Source organism: Coturnix japonica, chromosome 10 (genome assembly GCF_001577835.2).
Source record: "Coturnix japonica isolate 7356 chromosome 10, Coturnix japonica 2.1, whole genome shotgun sequence".
Lineage (NCBI taxonomy): Eukaryota > Metazoa > Chordata > Aves > Galliformes > Phasianidae > Coturnix > Coturnix japonica.
This window is the reverse complement of record NC_029525.1, coordinates 1986311-2000751: the sequence shown is the minus strand read 5'-3', so window position 1 is coordinate 2000751 and position 14441 is coordinate 1986311. Positions and strand designations below refer to the sequence as shown.

Below are 14441 nucleotides of genomic sequence, written 5' to 3'. Positions count from 1 at the left end.
CGCCCCCTGCCGGCCGCCCCCGCTGCCCCCCCGGTGTCGCGCCGCCCCGGCCCGCGGGGTCCTCCCAGCCGGCAGGGGGCGCTGCCACAGCACAGCACAGCAGGGCGGAAGTGCGTGCGGCGCGGCGGGCGTTGCCATGGAGGAGCTGTGCGCGGCGCTGCAGGGCGGCGTGGCCTTGGCGGCTCCCAACAGCACCGCGGCGCCGCACCCGCGTCTCAGCGCCTATAAAGGGCGCGGGGACCGGCTGGGGCAGGACGAGCGGCGGAGGCGGCTGCTGTGTCTGCAGAGAGAGTGAGATACGGGGGCGGTATGGGCTATGGGGGTGGGCTGAGGGCCGCCGCGTCGCTGGGCCCGGTGACAGCGGGACACTGCGCTTCGTTCCCGCAGGAGGCGGCTGGACTACGTGAACCATGCCCGCAGGTTGGCGGATGGAGACTGGGCTGGAGTGGAGAGCGATGGGGAGGAGGATGGACAGGAGGACATGGAGGTGGATGCCGGCAGGAGGCTGCCCAAGCGCTACGCCAACCAGGTGAGGCCTCAAGGGAGCGTAATGGGGGCCTTCATTAATGGGTCTGCATCCATAAAGTGCTCCTTACCTCCGTATGGGCTGAGAGCTGGGCTGTGCTGCTGTGGGTTGAGCTGAGAGCGGCCTTTCTGTATTTAAAGGGGAGTATAAGGAAGGGGACAGGCTCTGAGTGCCCTGTAGGTGTCCCTGTTTGCTGCTGGAGTGTTGGACTGGGTGGCCTTACATGAAGTCAAGAGTTGATGTGGGGAACAAGGTGCTGGGGTGCCCTGTTGAGCACTATGCTGTGCTCAGAAGCTTAGTTAGCAGCTGGGGAGCAAGAGAAGACATCAAGGGGAAGAACATGGTACACAGCTGAGCTGAAGGCAGGTGGGTGTTGTGATATGAGGCAGTGAGCAGTGCAGGTTGCTTGAAGGACACTGTGGCTGTAGAAGCTGAGTCTAAAGTGTCCAGCTTTGAGTTTCCCATAGCTGTAGGAGGGATGTCACTAACTGCTTTTTCTTGTTTTCTGCCCAGCTGATGCTCTCGGAGTGGCTGGTCGATGTCCCCGCGGATCTGGAGCAGGAGTGGGTTGTGGTGGTGTGTCCTGTTGGGAAGAGGGCGCTGGTGGTGGCCTCCAGGGTAAGAGACAGCAGCAGAAATATCTTAGAACCCAGCAAGGGAGCCGTGCCTGGGTTCTGTGTTCTTACTGTGCCCACTGACAACACAAGGCTGCCCTGTGAGCTGCAGGTATTTGTGTGCTAAGAGCTGTGGCAGCCTCTGGGGGCAGCCTGCACTTTGGCACCTTGGGTGCCGTCTCAGCTGTGATAGGAGAGCGGTGAGCATGTTCATGACGTTTCTTTGTCGCCTGTTTTCTTGCAGGGTTCCACAGCAGCTTATACCAAGAGTGGCTTCTGTGTCAACAGGTTCCCATCCCTGCTGCCAGGGGGAAACAGGCACAATACGACGAGTGAGAAAGGTAACATTCTGAGAAGGCTTTTGAGAGAGGTAGAAGAGAACCACTGGCTTTTACGTGGGAGCTTGTGCCCACCACAGATACAGTGGTGCTCCTTTGGGCCTTAGGGTTGTGCCCCTTGTTTGGTGGCAGGGCTTGGTAAGCTTCAGGATGCTCATGTATTTCTGTGGACAAATAGACAATCTCAGATAACATTTCTTCTAGTTATCTGCCTGGCTGGTTGGTGCTCTTAAACCTCAGCATCTTCTCTCCGTAACAGAGTTGCTTATGGCGTAATCTTTATTAATACCAGGTTCAGTTGCTTTGCTCCCTTTGAGGAGGTGTTTCTGCATTTCCTGAAATATACTTTTGCTTGATGTGGCTTTGGGTGGTAACTTCGGAGCCTCGTTGGATTCTTTTGAGCTAAAAGCATTTTGTGGTCACAACCCCTATTAGCAGAAGGGATTCTCTTTACACCTCTTGGCCCTACATCTTTGCTAGAGCTTAATGCAGGAGAGATTTGATCTGGCACTTGCCCAGTGGGTTGGGCAGCGTGAGGAATGCATCTGGGCCTCCTTTTGCTTGTGTGTGCAGTGTACTGTATCTTGGACTGCATCTACAATGAAGCAGAGCAGACGTACTACATCCTCGATGTGATGTGCTGGAGGGGACACCCTGTTTACGACTGCCAGGTACTGAATCTTTCCCATCTGCCTTCTCATGTGCTCTCTGTCCTGGGAGCTGCTTTGCAGCTGGAGCTGATCACAGCCCGATGTGCAGCAGCTTGGATATTTAATCTCTGCAGCAGCAGCTCTGTCTCTTAAAGTCTAGTGACTGTAGAAATCTGGGGGGGTTATTTGGGGATGTAGCAAAGGCTGGCATGTCAGTTGGTTCTGCAGCTTGTAAGTCTCCTGTGCGAGTGCAAAGGAATGGAGGTACAGGTCTGAGCTGCAGCCCCACGGGTGCTGATGGTGGATAATAATTCAGCTTCTGTCTCCTTTCTCAGACCGACTTCAGATTCTTCTGGCTCTCCTCAAAAATCCAAGAGGAGGAAGGGCTGGGAGAGAAAAGCAGGATTAATCCAGTAAGTTCTTTTGTACTAGGAGGAGGGTGGTGGGGAGGGTAAGCTCTCCTGTTCAGCAGGCTTCAGCACTTTTGTTCACAGGCGGAAGCTTTGTGTACTTGTGATGAAATGGGCTGACATGTTCAGGATGTAAATAGAACCACTGAATATTGTAAATGAATGTGGGTTTTTTCTTTCCAGCCAAAGTGCTGAGGGAGATCACGCTGCAGGGTATCAGCTAACTTCCACACTGTTTTTAGCTTTCGCTTGGAATGGAAAACCAATGTGGTTTCTACAGGGCCTGAATTGATTGGCAGCCTGATTACAATGGGAATTATCTGTTGGTAGTCTCATGGGCTCACAAAGCAGGGGTAAAAGACCATGAAGTTTTAGCCTTGTCTCCTGCTTGAGCCAGTCTCTGAAGTTGTAGGGGTGGATGCTGCGTTGCCCCCTGAAGCCCCTATTGAGCAAGGATAATAGTATTGAAGTCTTTGAAGTTTTTTGTGGAGGTCAGACCTGGCACCCACAGCAGCTTAGAAAGTGATTTTGGGGAACATAAGGGGATTTGTCAGCCTGGTTTATGGAGTGTGTCTTGTGAGGCGGAATGTGATTGCTGTGTGGCCACCCATGTGTGCTCAGGCACAGCAAGCTGAGCAGCTCCTGAGTGTGGAACAGATTCATCATTAATGGGGATGAAGGCTCCTGTGCCAGCAGCGGAGATATCTGTGCTTGGAGTACATCCTGTTCTGACTCCAACGAGAATATCCAGAAGACAGCTACCTAATGAAGTGGGGCTGGGGAGTCGTTTCAGCTTTCATTTCCTAGGTGGAAAGGTTTGCTTGGCTGAGCCAGCAGCCTGGAGCAGACATCTGTCTGCTTTGCATCCTGCTCAGAGGTCATCACTTTCTATTTCGGTTAAAAGAGCATCTCAGGGTCAGCTCCCCTGAAAAGTCCTTCCTGCAGCCTTAGATGCTTGAGTCCCTGCTGTGTGTATCTCTAACAAGATGCCAGAGGGGTCATTTGGAACTGGGATGGCCTAAATGTAAAATACCTGAAATAGATTGTTCTGGGCACTCTGTTTTCTGTGCTGTCTGGACATGGCTGTAACAAGCTTCAGGTTTTCCTTGTGAGCGTTCCTTTCTATTACTGGGAGGAGATCTGTAAAGCATTCTAACCCTGTTCCTGTCCACTCTGAAGGTTGAGCTGACTTCTATAAGTTTTCATGCAGGTATTTCCTGTCACTTCAGTGTGATATGATTGGCATCAGGGAATGACTTGGTCCTGTCACTTTGATTTCCCCGCCCAGGGTTTGCTTGGCAATTGCTGTTAGAATCATAGCAGAGATCTGCCCTTCCCAGCAGACATCAGGGTTGGCCTGTTCCTCCATTGAGCCCATCTGTGCTTTTGGACCCCTGGTAACCTGCGACAGGAAGGCCAACAGTTTAATGATGTGCTCTGTACCTGAGACCTCCTGTCTGGTTACTTTGTCTACCTGTTATTCATCCTGTTGTTCATGTAAGATTTTGTACTGAGGGAAGGAACAATCCACTGAACTGGAGGTGGTTAAAGAGGGAGCCAAGTTTGAAGCCATGTCATTTTCTCTCTTCTAACCCTCTTTTGTTCCCTCAGTACAAGTTCGTGGGCCTGCAGAACTTCCCCTCTACCTCGGAGAGCCTGTGTGAGGTGCTGACAACAAACTTCCCCTTTGAGGTGAGAACACGCAGTCAAGCTGGTCAGTGAGAGTTAAACCATAGTGTTACCTGTGCTTGGATTGTCCTCGCTGCCTGAGGGGGTTGCTGATGCAGATTGTCTCCAGAAGCAGCAGAACTTACATTTATGTGGAAGTATGATGGGCAGCTGATCTCTTCAGAGTTGAAGCTGGTACTACATGCTGCCATACTGTACTCAGTTACGTGATGGGGTTTCTTGAGAGGTCTGCGAGGTAGGCAGGCTGGTGTCTGACATCTGCCACAGGCTCTGTGTCTCCCTAGTCTAGATGCTGCCATCTGCCACAGGCTCTGTGTCTCCCTAGTCTAGATGCTGCCATCTGTCTGCACGGCATCCAGCTGTCCTACCTCTCCTGAGGAGGAAACAGAGCAGTGTGTTTAAACTCATAGCAGTTTCTGCAGGGTTCGGGTAACAGTGATGAGCAGCTGAGACATGCTAGGGCAAATGGCTGCAGCACAAATGGCTGGGATGGGTTCTGATGGGTCTGTCCTGCTGCTGCTAATGGATCTCTCTGGGGGAGGAGTGAGGGGATGGGAATGGTGTGAGCTTTGTTTTCTGCTTCTGGTCCAGCACCAGCAGCCTCCTGCCTCTGGGTCCTGCTGACAGAGGTGGACATTCCCCCAGTGAGAGCAGCTGAGCAGGACTATGCATTTGCTCTTCCAGCTGTAGGAGCAGTGCTGCTCAGCCTCTCTGACCTGTGGGAGGAAGGGCAGGACAGGCAGTAGTGTGCCAGGCAGTTGCTGTGTGTGGCTGCAAGCAGTGAGTCAGAAGTCCCAGTGCAAACTGCTCAGCAGCTTTTGGTCGCTACCTTGGCTTACCTGGCACTGAAACAGAAGACGATGGGGAAGCCAAAAACCACATTGATTCAAGTGTGCCTCTTGTGCTCTCCTGGCCCCGGTTAGTGATTAGTGGAAGTGCAGGCTTAAGCTTAGAGGAGGCTGATTTGGCTGTGAGGGCTGACTTTTTTCTTCTGCTCCTTAAAGCCAGGGCAGTCACCAGAGGAAGTCCAAGTGCCAGCAGTGGGCTGGCCATGCCAGATCCTACTCTGAGCACAGGTAGGTGAGTGATAGCTGAAGGAAACCTGGGATGCTTTTTTGACTTGCTCAATGATAATGCCTGCCTTTGCCTCTCCTGAGGAAAGCTTTATGACTTCCTGAGGCCTTTACTCTGTGACAAAAGGCTGAAGAGCATCCTGACTTATGGAGAGAGGCCCCTGTGGATCGCAGGGGGTACTGCAGGAGCTGGGCAGATGCTCCTTGTGCTCCAGCTGTGTTTGTCCCCAGGTCAGTGTGTCAGGGCACGACCCCAGCAAGAAGAGAAACGCGGTGTAGTTTGGCACAAAGCCCCACAGAAACCACGTTGCTGCGTTTCCAGGAATGAAGCTCACCACCATGTGCCACAAGAGGGAGCCCGAGAAATCCCCATCAATAGCTGCCAGCAACGGGGCAGCCAGAATCGAACTTACAGGAGGCAAAAATGCAGCTCATGCAGTGTTATAGGTATCTCCTTATGCCTGGTCCCAGCATCCTGGGATGAACCACTCTAAGCAAGTGTGTTCAGCTGACTGGCACTGGAGGGGCTGTGCAGGCCCAGAAGGTTGTGGTGTGGTGCCACAGAGCCTGGCTCCCCTCCTCAAGTCTTCTTTGACATGAGGAGAGAGAGAATCTTTGCACTTCAGATACCCAGCCAGTTTCACAAGCTCATGCTGTTTACTGGGCTGGTTTCCTGTTTCCCCAGGACAGGAATCCCCCTTCGCTGGAATGATTTTGCAAGCTCTTCACAGTGACCAAAAATCATGGACTTCAGTAGTGCAGTAGGCAGCATGGCCCTGCAGGGAGCTAGTGGCCAGCAGCAGAGATGGACATGTGCCTGCTCTGTTCTCGGCCATGCCTTTACTCCATATGATGTAGGTGCTGCTCTCCTGGGGGCTGCAACTGCATGAGGAGCCCAGGAGCATTTGGGGCCACTTGTGGCAGCCCAAAGTGGGCTCTTCTCATCTGTTCTGCCCGCTCAGCCCCTCTTATTCATGGGTAAATAGCCTTTAAGAGCCTGCGAGGCCGAGTTAAATGAGCACCGCCTCCAATGCCGGTCGATCTGCAGCAGGATCTGACCTTGCAGAGTGCTCCCCTGGGAAGCACAGGAAAAAAGAGGGCAGGGGGAGGATGGGGGGGTGGGAGAAATACTTGAGCGTGGTGGGGAAGTGCAGAAAATGTCAGTCCACTGCAATACTGCCCAGTGTGGAAATAGTAGCACAAAGAGTTGGGGTCTGAACCTTCAAAGTTCTGAGTGCCCTTAACTGTCATCGATCGCTGGAGAAGTTCTCTCTTGGGAAACATTAAGAATTGCTTTTGCATAAGCAAGCTGAAGAGAGCTGTAGCAGTGTTAGGAAGCCGAGTTCCTTGGCGTCACACGCTCTGACTAATTACTCTCCAAATGCATTATTTAAAATAACCCTAATCCAGTAAAATGCTCTTTTTGTGCACTGCTTTGTTCAGAAGCTGGATGGCTTTTCTGCAGAATGGGATCATAGCAACCAGAGGAGGAGTGCTGGTCCCTGCTGACATCAGTCTAAATCTGTTTGCCTTGGGTGACTTAAAGCCATCCAGCAGTCGCTGGACCCGTGCTGATCATTCAGGACAGGAGCTCTGCAGGTTTCCTCTTTCCCTTCTGCTTGAGGATCAGAGGTGTCTGAGAAGCAGCGATGTGACCCAGTGCTCCCTCATTCACCTGCAGCATCTTCTCACCTGCTGTCTCTCCTTCCTGCAGGTGGATGGACTTCTCTTCTACCACAAGCAGACCCACTACACCCCCGGCAGCACCCCGCTGGTGGGCTGGCTGCGGCCATACATGGTACCTGACATCCTGGGGCTCGCTGTGCCCCTCACGCCGCTCACTGCCAAACCAGACTACGCTGGGCGCCAGCTCCAGCAGATCATAGAGAGCAAGAAGAGTAAAAAGCTGGCATCAGGCAAGGCTCAGCTGAGCACCGAGGCAGCTGCTAGGAATGGACATTACGAGCTGGAACACTTGTCCACCCCTCAGCCAGCTAATTCTGCACAGGGCCAAGAGGAAGCAGGGAGTCAGATGGAGAATTAGGAGCATGCTAAAGGTCCTCTGCTTCTCACTGTGACTCACGCTTCCCAAGAGGTGGGCAAAGGTAATGATTATAGGATAACTTTGTTTAAAGGGCACGAAAATGGAGTGTGTTGCTCCACGTGCTACTAGGTGTTGGGTTTTTTTTGCCCTTAACAGGGCTCTCTGGCTTGCTGCAGAGGTGATTCTGCAGTGTGAAGTCAGGCTCAAGCTGCAGGCTCCCGTTTCAGCCCCTGCTGCCTGGCCTGGCTGCCATGCTCCTGCTGGGAGAGGTGCTCAGGGTGGGAGGCTCAGGCCTGAAGCCTTCTCTATGGAAGTTATTTTGCAGTCAATCTGCTTCTAGTAAGGAAAGTTTGCAGCAGGCTTTGGTAACTCCCCAGGCAGGGCTTTCCATGCCCACATGCTACTAAGAAATGTGATTTCCTTGCCTTCCAGCCCAGCTCTGTGTGAGCCCACAGCCTGTGTGCTGGGCTGCTCTCTGCAGGGGGGGAGGAAGGAATGATTGTGTTCTCCAAAGGTTGCCATTGATTGTGCCAAATAAAAGGCTTCTCAGAAATACAAATCCTCCAGCACCTTCCTGCTACCTCAGGGGCAATGCAGGCTGTGCCTCCCAGCAAGGGATTAACAGCCTGGTGTGCGGCACTGTGAAGGGTTTGGTTCCTCCCAATACATGGAGGAGCTCTGGCCCCTATGTCTTGCTCCCCTTGCAGGCAGGACCACCGCATCCCCCTGTGGTTATTTCACCAAAGAAGAGCCCATTATGCCCACTGACCCAGCATTGTTTTTCACGGGGAGGTTAAGAAGCTGAAGCGAAGCCCCTGGAGACACGGAGCTGGATTACCAGGCAAAAACGTGGCTCTGGGGCTCTCCTCCCAGTGCCTGCGGAGCAGGGCTGCGCCCAGGAGGAGGAAAGCAGAGCTGGTGCGTGCAGATAGCGGCAGCACTCGGGTTCTGCCCTCACTCACGCCCTTGTTTTTCTTTCTCCCTTAGAAAACGCTCCGTTTAATACCACGTACAGGGACTGCTTCCACCGCCTGACCCCGGTGTTGTACCTGCGGGCAGCGGGAGCCGTCAGCGCTGCGGTGGGCGCTCAATGGGAGCCGGCCCACCCCGCTGTGCTCCGTATGGAGGAGGAGGCGGCACCCCGGCCCCGGGGCTGGTTCTGCTGCCGGGCATCCCTCGGGATGAACCGCAGCTCGGGTTGCAGCCCCGTTCGGCCATCTGCCGACGTGACGGGCTGCGGGCTCCGCTCGATGGCCGACAGCACGCTGATGGTTCCCGTTCCTAAAGCAGCCCCCGGGCCGGAGAGAAAGAAGGGCGAAGAGGAAGCGTGCGTTAGGAGCGGGGCTGTGGGGTGGAGGTCAGCCCCACAACGCTGCCACCGCGCTCGGGGCAGGGGCCGAGCCGCTTCTCTCTGCCCTTTCTTCCATTTTCTGCGAGTTAGGTGCAAACCCTCCGGCTGCGGGCGAGCTGCCAACGCGCTGCTCCTCGGCCGAACAAAATGTCCCCGGCTGCGGAGCGCGGACCCCCGGCCCTGGGACGGCCCAACCCTCCCCCCAACCGGGGCGGTGCCACCCATCCCGAGCGGGTCCGGCTGGTCGCTACCCGGGTGGCAGAGCCCGGGACCGGCAGCCCCCGCCCCGCCGCGCTTCCTGCCCGCCCCTCCCTCCGCCGTCGGGCCGGGCGCAGGGGAGGGGGCTGCGGGCGCTTCCTGCCACCGCCCCCGCGGGGCAGCGCCGGGCGGAGCGGAGCGGGGCGGGGAGCGGCGGCGGCCCAACCCCCAGCCGAGCGGCGCTTCCCGGGGCGAGCGGAACTTCCCGGCGCTTTGCGATCCTTACGGCGTTTTGTTGGTTTTTTTTTTTTTCCCTTTTCTTCCTATTTTTTTGTTTTCATTTGAATATTTTCATTTGCGTTTCGTTCTCGTTTTCTTTCTTTCTTTCTCTTTTTTCAATCTCATTTTCTCCTTTCCTTTCTTATTCCGTTTCCATTCCTCTCTCCATCTATATCCCATCTCCTCCATTCCCTTCCCATCCTCTCTTCCCTCCCCGCTCACGGTCGCGGACACCCCGGGGCGGAGCCGCCGCCGCCGTCTCCGAGCGGCCGCCAGGGAGGGGCGGGTGCCCGCAGTGCCGCCGCTCCGGGGATGGGCTCCGCCGCTTAGCACGGCCCGCACGGCCCGGCCGCAGCATGGCCGCGGAGCTGAGCGCCGAGGAGGAGCAGGTACGTGCCGGCCGAGCTGCGAGCACCGGGCGGCGGACGGCTTTGCTCCCCCCTGCATCCACGCAGCCTCCGTCTGCCCCTTATCCGCTCCATCCGCACGCCCCCCCACCCATCCCCGTTCCTTTCCGTTACGCATCCCCTCTGCTTCATCATCTCCATCCCCGGCTCTCCCGCAGGCTCTACCCCGCCGCCGTAACGGAGCCGCCGCCCCCCTTGGTGCCCGTGGGGCTGTGCGGGGCTGTGTGCACGCTCTTCCCACGCCCCGCACCTCCCGTGACGTCCCGGCTTCCTCCCCGGCCGTGCGTCACCGCGGGAGGATGTTGCTGGGCTCGGGAGCGGGGCTGGCAGCCCAGCATCGCCCTGGGATGTGCGGGTGGGAAGGGGGGCTGTCCCACAGCTCGGGGATCTGGGACGCAGCAGTGACGCAGGGCTTTGCTTCCTTTCCTCTGCCCGCTTTATCTCTAGAAGGTGGGCAGGTACATCACATTTCGGGGCGCATCTGGTGCTGGCCCATCTGACATCGCTTTGGGTCGAGCCAAGTGCCAGCCTTGTTCTGCCACCTAGTTCTTCCCCCCCATTAAATTGCCTTTGGGGAGTCCGGGGGATGCTAATAGGAATGTCCTTGTGTCCTGCAGGCCACCAAGCAGTTCCTGGAAGAGATCAACAAGTGGACGGGCCAGTACAATGTGTCCCCGCTCTCCTGGAACGTGGCCGTCAAGTTCCTCATGGCCCGCAAGTTCGACGTCCTACGGGCCATTGAGCTCTTCCACTCCTACCGCGTATGTCAAGGGGGTTTGTGGGCTCACACATCCCTGTGTGTCATACTGGGGGTCACACTGTGTTCCCACTGCAGGAGACGCGGCTCAAGGAGGGCATCGTGAAGCTGAAGCCTCACGAAGAGCCGCTGCGTTCAGAGCTGCTCAGTGGGAAGTTCACCATCCTGGTAGGTGCATGGGGTGGCAGTGCACAGTGTGGTGCTGCCTACAGTCATGCCATGACCTTGCTTTCCTCCTGCAGAGCGTTCGGGACCCTTCAGGGGCATCCATTGCCCTGTTCACGGCCAAGCTGCACCACCCCAGCCGCAGTGTGCAGCATGTGGTGCTCCAGGCGCTCTTCTACCTGCTGGACAGGGCCGTGGAGAGGTGAGCTCTGTGTTCTGCCACTGCCTTGTGTTCTGGATGCTGCTTTGTTGTTGCTCGCAGCCCAAGCTCTGTTAGTTCAAGTAGCCTATAAGCAGCAGCTCGCCCTATGTTTGCATGCCAAGGATTGATGACAGCCCGTTTAGAAGCCTTCCAGGCATGGCAAAAATCAGTGGCATCCTTAAGGCGTCCGCATGTGCCTCGTGTTACTGTGCCGGGGATCTCCGGCCCTTGGAAAGCCCCGGCCGTGGGAGCCCTGCTGGAACACTGAGCCCAGTCACCCCGTTCCTATGGCTGGGCTTTGTCTGTGGGCTGACACCATGTACCTGGGATGGGCTCAGGGTGGGGGAGAGGCAGCTTCGGGCTCTTCATCTCACTGGGAACACAGAGGAGACTCTTCTGGGGTCACTGAGGGTGCGTCCATGATCTTGGAGTGGTGCTGCTTTTTCCCCCTGCCCAGTTTCGAGACACAGAGGAATGGGCTGGTGTTCATCTACGACATGGCGGGCTCGCAATACACCAACTTCGAGCTGGACCTCAGCAAAAAGATCCTCAACCTGCTGAAGGTAACGACGGCAGGGATGGGATGGGGCAGGATGATGGGATGGGGGGGGATGCAGGAGGTTGGGTGCCATCCACAGCCCCTCGGGGGGAGGCTCAGGCACTGGGAGGGGATCAGCTGTCCCCACGCGCTGGATTCCTCACACAGCTGCTGGCAGCTCTTTCATGAAAACAGATGCAAATTATTTTTTAATGGTGCTGGCATTTCGTGCCTCCTCCCTTCTCCGGAAAAATAGCTCCCAGTAAATAGCAGCTGGGGCTCAAAGCCCTGCTCCCGCCCTCACCGCTGCCTCATCAAGCCCAGCCCTCTGCTGGCCACATGGAAATCGATGTGGACTGGAGCATGGACTGTGCTGGGAGCTGCTTTGCTCCAGGACCCTGCGGTTGTCATTGCTGTGGGGCCACGCTGGGTGTGGGTTAGTCCTGCAGCGTGGAGCCGAGCCGTCCCTGAGCCCTCGCTGTCCACAGGGCGCTTTCCCAGCGAGGCTGAAGAAGGTGTTCATCGTGGGAGCACCCATGTGGTTCCGCGTGCCCTACTCCATCATCAGCCTGCTGCTGAAGGAGAAGCTGCGTGAGAGGGTGAGTGTGGGGGCTGCAGGCTCCTGGGGGCTGGCAGCTTTAAAAGGGAAAGAAAACGAGCCACGTGGGAGAAGATAAACTTGGTTGCTGCTTGGAACAATATGCCCGAAGATCTCTGCTGCTTGAGCTGAGGAGAGCCCTCCTGCCGGCTGAGCTGAGTGCCCATGCCTGTCCTCTGCAGGTGCAGATGGTGAAGATGTCGGAGCTGAAGGAGCATTTGCCCCGCGAGTGCCTTCCCGAGACCCTCGGCGGCTGCCTCAAGCTGGACCCGCTCAGCTGGAACTGCCGCTTCCTACCGCAGCAGAACGGGCACCCCGACCCCTTGGATGAGCTTATCCTGGTGCCACTGGTGACCCCTCGTGACAACGGCTCGCTCCACGTGCCCGGCCCCAAGGCTCTCACCCCGCAGGAGCTGCTGGAGCACGTCAGCCGCAAGCAGAAGCGCGGTATCTATGAGGAGTATGAGGACATCCGGCGCCGGAGCCCGGCCGGGACCTTCGTCTGCTCCTTGTGAGTTGAATGGGGTGGGAGGGGCAGCGGGAAACTGGTGCACGCTGCTCCCGGGACTGCAGCCAGGTGATGGCAGCAGAGCCCCGGGCATTGCCTTGGGATGCCCTGCTGCCCTGCCCTGTCTCTGCCCCAGGGCGCCCTACAACCAGGAGAAGAACCGTTATGGGGACGTGCCCTGCTTGGACCAGACCCGCGTGAAGCTGGCCAGGCCCTATAGCCGCCCTGAGGTGAGCCCCCATTGCATTCCACCAGCCCATCCCTGACGCCCAGTATCTGGGTTCTCACTCGCTTTGCTTGCTTGGAGCTGAGCCCAGGGGTCATGCTGAAGCCATTCCTGTGGTACACTCATGCCGTGTCATTGTCCGCAGCTGACCGACTACATCAACGCCAGCTTCATGGATGGCTACAAGCAGAGGAACGCGTACATTGGGACACAAGGTAAGGGCTGTGTGTTCACACAAACATAGCATGGCCTGGGTTGAAAAGGACTGTAATGATCACCTAGTTTCAGCCCCACCGCTATGTGCAGGGTTGCCAAGCAGCAGCCCAGGCTGCCCAGAACCACATCCAGCCTGGCCTTGAATGCCTGCAGGGATGGAGCATCCACAGTCTCCTTGGGCAACCTGTTCCAGTGCATCACCACCCTCTGGGTGGTTCTCACATCCATGGATGCCCAGGGGCTGCCTGTCCTGCCCAGCCCCACTGAGTGACAGCAGGCTGTCCCTGCAGGGCCCCTGAAGAAAACCATCGAGGACTTCTGGAGGCTGGTGTGGGAGCAGAACGTCCTGGTGATTGTGATGACGACTCGGTGAGTGCCCTGGGTGGCAAAATGAAGTGGTTTTGCTATTGGATCAGCTGCTGTCACAGCCAGAGAGCAGCTGATGGGACACAGGGCACCACACGATGCTGGCAGGGAAGAACATTATCCCCGTGTCACCTTGTCTCATCCGCAGGCTGGAGGAGGGGGGCAGGAGGAAGTGCGGCCAGTACTGGCCCCTGGAGAAGGATTTCCAGATGCGCTTTGGGGCGCTGACCATCACCAACCTGGGCGTGGAGAACCTCAGCCATTACAAGAAAACCATCTTAGAGCTCCACAGTGCCGAGGTGTGTGCTAAGGTTATGTGCTAAGGTTGTGGCGGGGCTATCCCATCCCACTGACCACCCCACTCACCCTTAGGGCAAGGAGCGGCGGTTGCTCTCTCACTTCCAATACCTGAGCTGGCCGGATTACGGCGTGCCCTCATCGGCAGCAACACTCATTGACTTCTTGGGGGCTGTGAAGCAGCAGCAGCGTGTGGCTGTCAGTGCGTTGGGACCACGCTTCAAGGGGCACCCGGGGGGTCCTCCGCTTGTGGTCCACTGCAGCGCCGGCATCGGCAGGACGGGTAAGGAGTCCAGCACAGTCCAGCACAGGGGGGGTGTTGCATTGCATTGTGTTGGCTGAGCGTTGCTTGCCTTCATCCCCAGGTACTTTGTGTGCGTTGGACATCTGCCTATCGCAGCTGCAGGATGTGGGTACTCTGGACATCCAGCAGACGGTGCAGCGGATGAGGACACAGAGAGCATTCAGCATCCAGACCCCGGAGCAGTATTACTTCTGCTATAGCGCAGTGCTGGAGCACGCCCAGCGCCGCGGCCTGCTGCCTGCCGCCCACAAGGGCTCGGCCGGGCACTGACACAGCCCTGCCAGCTGGGAACTGTGCCTTAACTTCAAGCAAGCCGGGGCAGGAGGGACAAAAAGAAAAGGAGGGGGGGTGGGTTGGGATGGTTTATTTTCTTATGATTTTTATTCCTTTTTGGTCTGTTTGTTCGTTTCTCGGTGGGACCATCTAGACTGTACGCAGAACAGCCCTGAAGGATGGGGGGGGGGGGGTTGTGTTCCCAGCGCAAGCTGCTGCATCGGGAACTTTATACTGTAATAAGCTCTTGGAATGTGTATATTCTTATTTTTTTATAATCCCGGAGCGTGGGGGAGGAGCTTTTTGGGGGTGTTTTTGTTGGTTTTTTTTTTCCCCTGTGGTATTTAACATTAAGCGAGCAAACCGAAGAGCGATCTCACCTCCGAGCTGCTTTCTCGTCGCTCCTCCCCAC

General features: G+C 56.6%; 2 protein-coding genes across 3 annotated transcripts; both read left to right on the top strand.

Annotated features, from left to right (window-relative positions):
- Positions 1-96: 96 nt before the first annotated feature.
- On the top strand, positions 97-8977 carry SNUPN (snurportin 1). Its single transcript, XM_015872679.2, has 8 exons — positions 97-291; positions 388-529; positions 1040-1144; positions 1385-1481; positions 2052-2149; positions 2464-2541; positions 4150-4230; positions 7015-8977. The coding sequence occupies exons 1-8, from the start codon at positions 137-139 to the stop codon at positions 7342-7344; spliced, it is 1086 nt and encodes a 361-aa protein (XP_015728165.1). The 5' UTR covers positions 97-136; the 3' UTR covers positions 7345-8977.
- Positions 8978-9080: 103 nt separating this feature from the next.
- Positions 9081-14397, top strand: PTPN9 (protein tyrosine phosphatase non-receptor type 9). Of its 2 annotated transcripts, none has more exons than XM_015872676.2 (13): positions 9081-9561; positions 10197-10340; positions 10415-10504; positions 10579-10703; positions 11161-11266; positions 11730-11840; positions 12022-12350; positions 12484-12577; positions 12719-12788; positions 13080-13158; positions 13304-13454; positions 13528-13735; positions 13818-14397. In XM_015872676.2, exons 1-13 carry the CDS (start codon positions 9529-9531, stop codon positions 14024-14026), a joined length of 1749 nt encoding a protein of 582 aa, XP_015728162.1. In that variant the 5' UTR covers positions 9081-9528; the 3' UTR covers positions 14027-14397. The 2 variants fall into 2 exon arrangements, with proteins under 2 accessions (XP_015728162.1, XP_015728163.1); XM_015872677.1 differs by lacking the exon at positions 9081-9561 and adding an exon at positions 9864-10037.
- Positions 14398-14441: the final 44 nt, after the last annotated feature.

What these genes read in the sequence shown, in the direction of transcription:
- PTPN9 (XM_015872677.1), top strand. Translation starts at nt 9,879, where the DNA reads ATGTTGCTGGGCTCGGGAGCGGGGCTGGCAGCCCAGCATCGCCCTGGG. An exon ending in GTGGGAAGTTCACCATCCTG is followed by an intron (nt 10,505 to 10,578) that starts GTAGGTGCATGG and finishes TTCCTCCTGCAG; the next exon opens with AGCGTTCGGGACCCTTCAGG. An exon ending in CGCGTACATTGGGACACAAG is followed by an intron (nt 12,789 to 13,079) that starts GTAAGGGCTGTG and finishes CTGTCCCTGCAG; the next exon opens with GGCCCCTGAAGAAAACCATC.
- SNUPN (XM_015872679.2), top strand. Translation starts at nt 137, where the DNA reads ATGGAGGAGCTGTGCGCGGCGCTGCAGGGCGGCGTGGCCTTGGCGGCT. An exon ending in CGCTGGTGGTGGCCTCCAGG is followed by an intron (nt 1,145 to 1,384) that starts GTAAGAGACAGC and finishes GTTTTCTTGCAG; the next exon opens with GGTTCCACAGCAGCTTATAC. An exon ending in ACCCTGTTTACGACTGCCAG is followed by an intron (nt 2,150 to 2,463) that starts GTACTGAATCTT and finishes CTCCTTTCTCAG; the next exon opens with ACCGACTTCAGATTCTTCTG.